The sequence below is a fragment of the Mauremys reevesii genome, linkage group 1, assembly GCF_016161935.1.
Source record: "Mauremys reevesii isolate NIE-2019 linkage group 1, ASM1616193v1, whole genome shotgun sequence".
Taxonomy (NCBI): Eukaryota; Metazoa; Chordata; order Testudines; family Geoemydidae; genus Mauremys; species Mauremys reevesii.
In genome coordinates, this window is record NC_052623.1 from 315,220,182 (window position 1) to 315,230,534 (window position 10,353).

Below are 10,353 nucleotides of genomic sequence, written 5' to 3' on the forward strand. Positions count from 1 at the left end.
TATTACAGAGGTGGGCAAACTATGGCCCGTGGGACCATCCTGTCCGACCCTTGATCTCTTGACTGGGGAGGCTAGCCCCCGGCCCCTCCCCTGCTGCCCCCTCTCCCCCACAGCCATGCGGGGAGCGCTCTGGGCAGCAAGGCAGTGTGTCTGGCTCCAGCTGGGCAGCACAGCTGCCAGACATGCTGCTCTGAGCGGCATGGTAAGGGGGCTGGAGGGTTGGATAAGGGGTGGAGGATCCCGGGGGCAGTCAGGGGACAGGGAGCAGGGGGGTTGGATGGTGCAGAGGTTCTGGGGGGGTTGGATAAGTGTGGGAGTCCTGGGGGGGCCTGTCGGGGGTGGGAGTGTGGATAGGGGTTGGGGCAGTCAGGGGACAGGAAGCAGGGAGATTGGATAGGGGTGGGGCCCCAAGGGGGGTTAGGGGCGGGGGGTCCTGGGAGGGGGCAGTGGTCAGGGGACAAGGAGCAGGGGGGGTTGAATGGGTCAGGGGTTGTGAGGGAGGTAATCAGGGGGCAGGAAGTGGGAGGGATCAGATAGGGGGCAGGGGCCAGGCTGTTTGGAGAGGTACAGCCTTCCCTATCTGGCCCTCGATACAATTTTGCAACCCCGATGTGGCCCTCTGGCCAAAAAGTTTGCCAACCCCTGAGATATTATGTCACCTCCTTATCTCTCTGTCCATATATAGTAATTCATTGTACTATCAGGGACAGAGTCTCAGCTAGGGCAAAAGATAGATACTTGAAGCTCTGCGTTCCTGAGGCCAGTGCTATGCTGGATGACTGTGGCTCCCTCCCAGGGACCATCTGTCATCCAGAGAGAAGCAGAGTGCTGCTGATCAGCTATTCCCCTCCTCCAAGGTCAGTGGGTGGGTGGCAAGGGATCCAAACATGTCAGCTTTGCACACACTGAGGATTTCACCAAGATGGTGGAATTCCCAGCAAGTGAGATCCAACTGGTTTCTGCTCCTTTTGCACTGCTGGAGCAGTACAAAGGGAGTGGAGTGAGCCACAAAATTTGTCTCCATGTATCTAGCCTGATCTCTGTTAAGTGTTTGAGATACTTTTAGCATGAAAGGCACTATATAAAACCAAAACTGGTTTACTATGTCTTGTACAAATAAAAATATCCCTTTCTTCACTGCTTGACATGATAATGAAGTATTAAAAGAGACATTCTATTATCTCTCGTTCAAAAAAAAGAGAGGGAGAATGACTAACTCATTTTGATAAATATGATCTGCTACTGGATGTATCAATCCAGTTCACAATAGAAACTCATAGGAAGGGCCAGAACATTCCTTCTGAATTAAAAAATAACAGATGAAAAGGTTACCTCCAAATAGGGATGTGTAAATAGCAACTTAACATCCCAGCATGAATTTTCAGGGTGATCAGCACCCTGTGAGTATATGTCAATGAATGAGGATGTTGAATATGTGGAAAAAGCAAATTTTGCCCAAATGTTACAAAAGCTCTCTTGTTTATAATTCCTGATGACCCAACACATAGCAGATTGCATATAGTTACAGCATTCAGCTCAGATGTAAGAGATCCTTTTCATGGAATGCCAAGTGGTAGCATGAGAGTCACTAACGTCAGCCGAAAAATAGACAGAGTGAGTGTGTAATAGGTTTTCGGTCCTGAATTCCTGTAGTGGGAATATCATATGACAGTCCATTCAGTAAGGTATAAGAAGCAGGCATCTGACTGCACACTTTTCTATGTATACATTTATATCAATGTATCAGGTCTAACAGTATTTACATGTCACCTGAGCAATAGTCATGCCTGTCAGACCTAGAATGAGGTTCTCCTTGATATTTATGTTGTTGGAATTGCTGTTTATAATTATATGCAATAAAGAATTTCAACAACACAACAATCAGAACAGAAATTATATCCACAACAAACATCTGAGGCATTTAGAGACAAATCTGTAATGGACATAATGTCCCCTCATTCAGTAATGGAAAGCTGATCTTCCGAAGGTGAAAAGCTGCAGTGCATACAGATTCTGATAAGTGCATCTTACCAGTATGACATCAATACATATTTCAGAGTGGTAGCCGTGCTACTCTGTATCAGCAAAAAGAACAGGAGTACTTGTGGCACTTTAGAGACTAACAAATTTATTTGGGCATAAGCTTTCGTGGGCTAAAACCCATGTGTCACCAATATGCCATATATTCAATTTGTTAATGATCCATCCTGTAAGTATACCTTATTCCCCCTCAAGGAGCAATAACACCCACATTGACATCAATAACAACTACTTTCTCACAGAGCTGAGAAGAAAAGATGCAATTTAAGATGCTGCCTTTGGAAGCTTTACTTTGTTCACTTCTTGCTCCCTTTTTTGGCAGTGTTTTTTTTTAAATGACATATGGATTATGGGGGTTGGCCCTAAGCGTATGAAACTCTCAAGCACTTTTTCTACAATGGCAGTGTAATTTACATGTATGTAAAGCACCTAGCATGTTCTCAACAATATATACTAAATAATCCATTAATAATTTGAAGCACTGAGATACTAAGGTGGAGAGTGAGGTATGAGAACTGAAACAGAATAGTGTATATATACTTAGCAGAAGTACATGTATTATTTTTATTTACTGTGTAATAGAACCATAAATACATATACACAGTGCTGTACAACAGGTAAGGTGTGCCAAATGATTAATAGATCCTGCCCTGAAGGGATTATATTCTAAGGCTGGTTCAATGCAGTACAGAAACAAAGTCACAGAAGATCGTTTTATTCAGAATTTATCACAGAGTAAGTGAGTTTTACAGATTTTTTTTAAGAGGTTGAGGAAACATTGTCTATGTTAATTATGATTAACCAGGATGTGAGGAAGATAGGAGCAAGTAGGGAGCCAGCTGTGGAGATAAATGGATGCATAGAAGTGACACAAAGGCAGAACAAGGGCTGAGCAGGAGATAAGATCAGAGGCTTATATGGCAACCAAGTGATGACTGCCTCGGAGATGAAACGCACTGTCATTCCTAGATTTTTAAAGCTAAAAGGAACATTATGATCACCTTATCTGACCTCCTGCATAACACAGGCTGTAGAATTTCACCCACTAACTCCTGCGTAAGGCCCACAATTTTTGACTGGATTAGGGGGTTGAACCTGTCGCACATGCGCTGATTAAACTGTGTAAATCTCAAGCAAGGCTGACACCTATCACGTGCTGCTTTAGGGCAGGAATTTGCAGCGGCTGGTCGGAGCCAGAAAACCTCAGTGCACATGCACTTAAAAGCTTTAAGGATGGATAGGGGTAGGCATGCTTGTGGTTACGCTCAGTGTACACTTGAGGGCCAGAGTGGCTGTGGTGGAGTGGTGCAGAGAGGAATGAGGCAATAGGTGTTGGGCTGCAGCTGCGGGTCCCTCTCAGGCAAGGGGCTGCCAGGGCTGCACAGTGGCTAGTGTGACAGGCCTACAACTGCAGCCCACAGCTCGTGGACTCCCCAGGCCAGCTCCGTGCCCCTGCAGTCCTACCCCTGCTGGGTAGCAGATGGGAGGAGCACACCTGCAGCCTGCCCTGGGTTGTCGTGGGCAGGGGGAGAGAAGTGGCTGAGTTTTAACGCTTCCAAGTTAGGGTGTGATGGCGGGGGGCAAAGGGCAGGGCCCCAGTAACTGCCCCTCTGCCCAGCTCTGGATACAGACTGTGACTGTGTCATGCCAAGTGAGCCACAGGAACGGTGGCTGTTTGCTAAGAACCTGCAGATAGTGTGTATAAAATGCAGCTGTCTGCAGAGATGACTGATCCCCCGAACATGGCATGATTAGGCCACTGAGATCCAGATAGCACGAAGCCTGACAGGAGCTGCTATCTGCCTGTGCTATACTGATACTGAAATGAGCAAGGCCATGACATGGAGCTCCAAGGCCTGCATTTGGCACTTGTCCAAACTTTGACCACCTGATATTGAAGAGAATTATATTCTGCCTCCAATGAGAAACATACCATTCAATTGTCTCCATAATAATTCCATCATAGCAAGATGTCTTTCTAAAAGATACTCTAGCCCAGAGATTCTCACAACAAAATTGTTGGTGGCCTCAGAATGTGGCAACCAACTCCTGCTGGTGGCCACACTCACATTTTTTTCCCTAAAATACTTAATTAACTTTAGGAAAAACAAATGAGTATGGACATATAAATATCCAGATCATTGTAATTTATTTGTGTAGGGTTTTTTTTTGCAGACTCAATAAAAATAATACTGTGAACAGTGATATTTATATGTTTGTTAAATATCAATCACTTTTCACAGGACACTTAATAGCTAGCTGTGAGGCTGTGAAAAGTGATATTAACATACATACAAGTATCACTTTTCACAGCCTCCCAGCTAGCTAGTATGTCTGCTGTGAAAAGAGCTACTTAAATGTTTGTTAACATCACTTTTCTCAGCAAGTCCCAGGACAAATTAAGCCCTGGATGGGGGGTTGGAGTGGAGGGGGGGAACGGGAGCCACGGTGGAATGGATGCGGGGCTGGGGTCGCAGTGGGAGCCCGGGGCAATGGAGGGATGCAGGGGCAGGAGTCCAGTGGAGACGGGGGTGGGCCCCGACACTGCTCAGCTGGAGCCCGGGGTTGGCACCCGCTGCCGTGAGCCAGCGCCCGCGGCAAGAGCCCAGAGCCGAGGCGGGAGTGGCACAGCCAGGGCCGGGGGCCAGAGCCTGGAGCTGGGGGCCGGAGCCGCGGGGAGCCTGCTGCGGCACGGCCAGGGGTCGGCGCCTGCAGCCCCTGCGGCTGGAGCTGGGAGCTGGCGACTGAAGCCCGCGGCCGGGGCCCTGGTCCCGCCGCCCGCCAGCGCAGAGCTGAAGCCCCCGAGACCCCACCTCGCCCCTTCCTCAGCCTCGCGTCCCAGCCTGGGGGAGGGCGGGGCCATCTGGCCCCGCCCAGGGGGCTGTCGTAGCCGCGCGAAAGCCCTGGCGGCCGCAGTTGTGAAACGCTGCCCCACGCACATCTCCCGCCCCTCCCAATTCTGCGCGTGCGCAGTGAGGCAGGCCAGCGGCGTCTCCGAACGTTTGGCGCGGGAAGTCTCGCGGGAGCCGGTTGCCGGCCCCGGTGGTGCTAGCAAGCAGCGCGCGGAACGGAGCCGTCGCCGCCATGACCTCCGCGCTGGAGAACTACATCAACCGTATCCTTCCGCCGGGAAGGGCTTGTGTGCTGCGGCCGAGCCGCGGGGGGCGGAGGGCTACAGCGCCCTCTCCCCCCCCCCCGCCTCAGCGGTCGGTGGCGGCTGCTGCTCCGAGACCCTTATGGGGGCCCCTCCCCCACCACACACACACCGGCTCGGCCCGGGCGGGGGTGGAGGCCGCGGCGTTCCCGGGCCGTGGGGCTCTGCGGGGAGGGGGCTGGGCCAGTGCTGCCTGCGGTGCCCTAAAGCGGGCGAGGCCGCCCGGTGCCGCCTGGCGTGGGGCAGCGCGGCCGAGGGGGCAGAGCACTGAGCTGGGGTCAGGAGACCTGGTTTGGGTCTGGGCTCCGCCGCTGCGCTGCTGGTTGACTTCGGGCAGGTCCCGTCAGTGTTCGTGCCTCCGTTTCCCTGTCTGCAAAGTGGGGCTAATGGTCTGAGCGCTGTGGATGAAAACGCCGGGGCTGAACAGATCAGGGCACGACTCTGAACCAAGGCACGTTCCAATTGAAAATAAGGCATCAGTAGCGAGGGTGATTTACCACTGGACCAAACCAGCCAGGGATGTGCTGGATTCTACATCTCTTTGTGTCTGCAGCGCAACACTGGTTGGTTTTGGGGGCAATATGTTTTAGCCCAGCGCAAGTTATGGTGCACAATATGGGGGTAAGTGGGTAAAATGTGATATGCAGGTCAGACTAGATGATCTAATGATCCAATTCTGGTCTTAAATTCAGTGAATCTATGAACAAAATAAATAGCCCCGAGTCAGAAACTCTAATGGGATGGCCTACCTCAAATGCTGTAGGCAGCCAGCACAGGCTGTCTAAGCCAGTCCTGATGATAAAGCAAAATACTTCACTCTTATGTATTTGGGGGTCTGCTGCTTTGACTTATGACTCTCCTGCAAATGAAAGCACAATGATGTTGGTTTGACAGAACAAAAAAATTATCCCAGACCACTGCTAATTTCAGAGGTTGATTTAATCAGTCGGTTAACACGTTTCTTTAACAATTTTTTGAGTAAGAAATTCTTAGGGCACAAAGTTAATCTCTTGAATCATAATTTATATTACAGATTTGTGTTGAACATAACACCTTCATCTTGTTTCAAGCTGTGAATGTGTTTTCTTTAAACATTTCCTTGACTGTACTGTTAGGTACTGTTGCAGTAATTACTTCTGATGGAAGAATGATTGTGGTGAATATAAAATTAGTACTATGTAAATAGTATTTGAATTATGTGGGGTTTTAGAAAATAACTAGATCATTCAACTTCTAATGGTAGATGCTACACACAAATAACAAAGCATAGAAATGCTCATCTTGAACATTGTTCATCTTCCCTACAGAGCCTAAATAACCTTTTTTAAAGAGACATCACTTTTAAAGTCCTGTCAGTTTAAAAACAAGTTTCAGATACTGTTGGGGTATGAAAGACCCACACAAACAGGGAAATTGGCTATCTGTAATTGGCTGTCAACTGTACAAAGTACACTTGTAAAAAGTAACTCCCTCTAATACAGTGGTTTTGAAATGGTGGATCGCAACCCAGTACTGGGTCATGGAATGTAAGGCACTGGGTTGCGGCGGCTCTGGTCAGCACCATCGACCGGGCCATTAAAAGTCCTGTCGGCGGTGCTGCTTGGCTAAGGCAGGCTACTCCCTACCTGTCCTGACGCTGTGCTGCGCCCAAAAGCAGCCTGCAGCAGGTCCAGCTCCTAGCCGGGGGGCTCCACACACTGCCCCCGCTCTGAGCAACGGATCCGCACTCCCATTTTCCAGTTCCCAGCCAATGGGAGTTCGGGGGGTGCCTGTGGGCGAGAGCCGCTTGTGCGCCTCCTCCTAGGAGCCAGACCTGCTGCTGGCTGCTTTTGGGGCGCAGCGTGGTCCGTGGTGCCAGGAGAGACAGGAAGCCTGCCTTAGCACCCCTGCTGTGCCGCTGACTGGTAGCCGCCCAAGGTAAACTGATGCCCCAGCCCTGAGCCCCCCCAAATCTGGAGCCCCTTCCTGCACCCTAAGCCCCTCATCCCCAGCCCCACCCCAGAGCCTGCACCCCCAGCCCAGAACCTTGACCCCCTCCCATACCCCAACCCCTTGCCTCAGCCCTGAGCCCCCCCAACTGAGAGCCCCATCTTGCACCCCAAACCCTCATCCCCAGCCCCGCAGCCCTCACCCCTGCACCCCAACCCTCTGCCCCAGCCCTGAGCCCCTCCCGCACCCCAAACCACTCATCCCCAGCTCCGTTGGGTCGCAGGCATCAACAATTTTTTTCAACTGGGTTGCCAGAAAAAAAGTTTGAAAACCACTTCTCTAATATTAAAGTTACAGTGTTACTTGTAACGTGATAGTAAATGATAATAATCTTAAACTGACTCTCTGCTTTCAAGTTCCAGTCTCTAACTGCACATGTTTATTCAGCTTTAAAGCTCACAGTAAAATCTAGAATGATCATCTCTTCTACAGTATATTGCTGCCTGAGTTATTCTTGTGAACTAAAATGAAAAACTTAAAGATAATTGGAATACTTAAATTTTTTGTGCGCTTTTCAGGGAACCCTCAAAGGTTTTGATCAGACCATCAACTTGATCTTGGATGAAAGCCATGAACGAGTGTTCAGTTCTTCACAAGGAGTTGAACAAGTAGTATTGGGATTGTACATTGTTAGAGGAGATAATGTGTAAGTATAGCTTATTCTTTTCTAATCCAATCAAATCAGAATTAGTTAAAAATGTTTAAAGCTGTAATGATGCAAGATGTCAGATTGATAAACCTAGAAACCCTAAGTTCTCTTTATCCACAGGTTCAGAATAGACAGTAACAGTAACCCTTCCTCAACCTTGACATAGTGTGCAAACATCTAAAACATATAAAGTGGCTAAAATAGTTCAGTCTTCAGTTTTGGGACCCCTTACTGAAATAGCCAAGAAGCGTCCCAGTTAGTACTAGCTCAGATGAAGATGTGCACACTTGTCACTAGAAAGTGAGGAAGACATTTTACAAAGGCCCTGAATAGAGCCATCAGAGGGTTCAGTTTTTGGTCAGTAACAGCTTTAGTCATATTCAAACTGGTAACCTAGAGCATTGTTTCTCAAATGCAACCACAACAGCCTCCTGGGCAGGGATGGGGAGGGGGCAAAGCAGCGGCCCCTCCCTGCAGGGCCTAGGGGTGGGCTTCAGCCCTCTCCCCCTATCTTCAATTGTGGGACTGTAGGGGCAAGCTTCACACTCCCGCCCCCGCCCCTTCAGCTGTGGGCCTCTGGTGGTGGGCTCTGAGCTTCAATCTCCCAGGGTGGTGGTGTTCTGTGCTTCACCCCCGCTGTTTCCCAGGTGCAGATGTGGGGCTCTGGGCTTCACACCATGGTCAAGGAGCAGGGTGAGCCTGGGGTGTGAGGCCCCGGAAGGGAGCTTGGGGCAATGAGGGGGAAGCAGTGGTGTCCAGGAGGATGCTAGGGAGTCCTGGGAGGGCAGCAGACGCCAGAGGGGATCTGGAGGGGAGGCCAGGGACATCAAAATACAACTATATATTTTTATTATTGAGTCTGCAAAAAAAAACATACCCTACAGAAATGAATTGCATTGATTTGGACATGTATAGTGCATATTTATTTGTTTTTCTTAAAGTTAATTAAGTATTTTAGGAAACTTTATATGAGTTGCTGGCCACACTCTGAGACCACCAAAAAAATTGTTGAGAACCGCTGACCTAGAGGTGAAAGGGAATTGTATACTTCAGACCTGGTGACCTGTAATAAAAATTGTAACATGAGTTCTCACTTGTGGATTTAGGACTTATTATTTATTTGTATTACCATAGTGCCCAGGACCCCATTGTGCAAGGTACTCTACCCACACACACACCAAAGAGCTTCCAATCTAAGTATAAGATGAAACAACAGATCCTGGAGTACAAGGAAATAAAACTGGTCAACATGATAAGAGCAGGCTGAGCATTGTTTAATATTCTGTAAATATCATGGTAAAGAAACTGGATGAAGTATTTCAGATGAATAGTTTATTTGCCAAAAAATGCAGTTTTCAGTCTACCAAAACTATTTTGTGTTGAGTTTGCCAAATAGTTTAACCAATCTGAAAAATTTGAAACACTTTTGGTAATGTCAAACAAAATGTTTGATTTCCATTAAAAACAAATTGTTTTTATTTTTTCTGGCCTTTTTACCAAAGAAAAGAATTCACAAAATGGCTGGAGGTGTTGATGCCTTCCTGATAACCGTTAGGCTACTCACCTAGGATGTGTCAGACCCAGGTTCAAATCACTGCTTCCATTGCAGGAGAGTGCCCTAGCCACTGGGCTATGGAGTATTCTGGTATAGGGCTTTCTTAATCTCTCTTGAAGCTGTTCACTTTTTGTAAATAATTAGTCATTGAAGCAGGGATTTGAAATTAGGTCTCCCACATGCCAGGTGAGTGCCTCAACCACCAGGCTGTAGAGTCATATCCCAGGTGAGTGCCCCAACTACCAGGCTGTAGAATCATTCTCACTCTTTCCTGGGCCCAATGACTATACATTGTTAGTCATAGACAATCATGGTGATAATGAAGTCATTGCCCCAGGGAAAGCAAATGAGAATAACTCTACAGCCTTGCAGTTAGGATACTTGCCTAGAATGTGAGACACCCAAATTCAAATCCCTGTTCCAGTGACTAGGAGTAGACAGATTTCATCAAAAGTTGTTGACGCATCAAAACGTACAACATCTTTTCAGGCTTCTAGATTGCCAGATGTTTGCAGAATATACTTATTGTTCAATTTTATTTTATTTTTTTGCTCCAAATAAAATCTATGGGGAAAAATTACCGAAGTTTTGCAGTTCTGTAATCACAAATCTCATTTTGGAATAGCAAGTCACTATATTTGTGGTTTCCATCTTGTTTCAAAATGGAACAATTTCTACTAGCGGTACTTAATCTGTTTTGTCCTTTAGTGCTGTTATTGGTGAAATTGATGAAGAGACAGATTCAGCACTTGACTTGGGGAATATTCGAGCAGAACCTTTGAACTCAGTAGCACACTGAACAGGAGAAACACAAGGATGCACAAGGACTTTGTAAACTTTGGCTGTATAGAACTATTTAAAAAACAGCATGAAGAATTTTCACAAATTGTTATAACTTGGTTGGGCCATACTTTATTTTGTGAATGTGTTGTAGTTTGATATGTAAATTAAAATATCTACATTTTA

At 47.5% G+C, this 10,353-nt stretch overlaps 1 protein-coding gene across 1 annotated transcript; it reads left to right on the forward strand.

The window, feature by feature from the left end:
- Positions 1-4,971: 4,971 nt before the first annotated feature.
- On the forward strand, positions 4,972-10,353 carry LSM8 (LSM8 homolog, U6 small nuclear RNA associated). The gene is made up of 4 exons (XM_039502088.1): positions 4,972-5,155; positions 6,310-6,350; positions 7,702-7,829; positions 10,096-10,353. The coding sequence occupies exons 1-4, from the start codon at positions 5,125-5,127 to the stop codon at positions 10,184-10,186; spliced, it is 291 nt and encodes a 96-aa protein (XP_039358022.1). The 5' UTR covers positions 4,972-5,124; the 3' UTR covers positions 10,187-10,353.

Excerpts from the sequence above, each read along its gene's own strand:
- LSM8 (XM_039502088.1), top strand. The coding sequence starts at position 5,125 with ATGACCTCCGCGCTGGAGAACTACATCAACC. Across the intron at positions 6,351-7,701 it reads CTGATGGAAGAATGATTGTG|GGAACCCTCAAAGGTTTTGA; the intron begins GTGAATATAAAA and ends TGCGCTTTTCAG. Across the intron at positions 7,830-10,095 it reads ATTGTTAGAGGAGATAATGT|TGCTGTTATTGGTGAAATTG; the intron begins GTAAGTATAGCT and ends TTTGTCCTTTAG.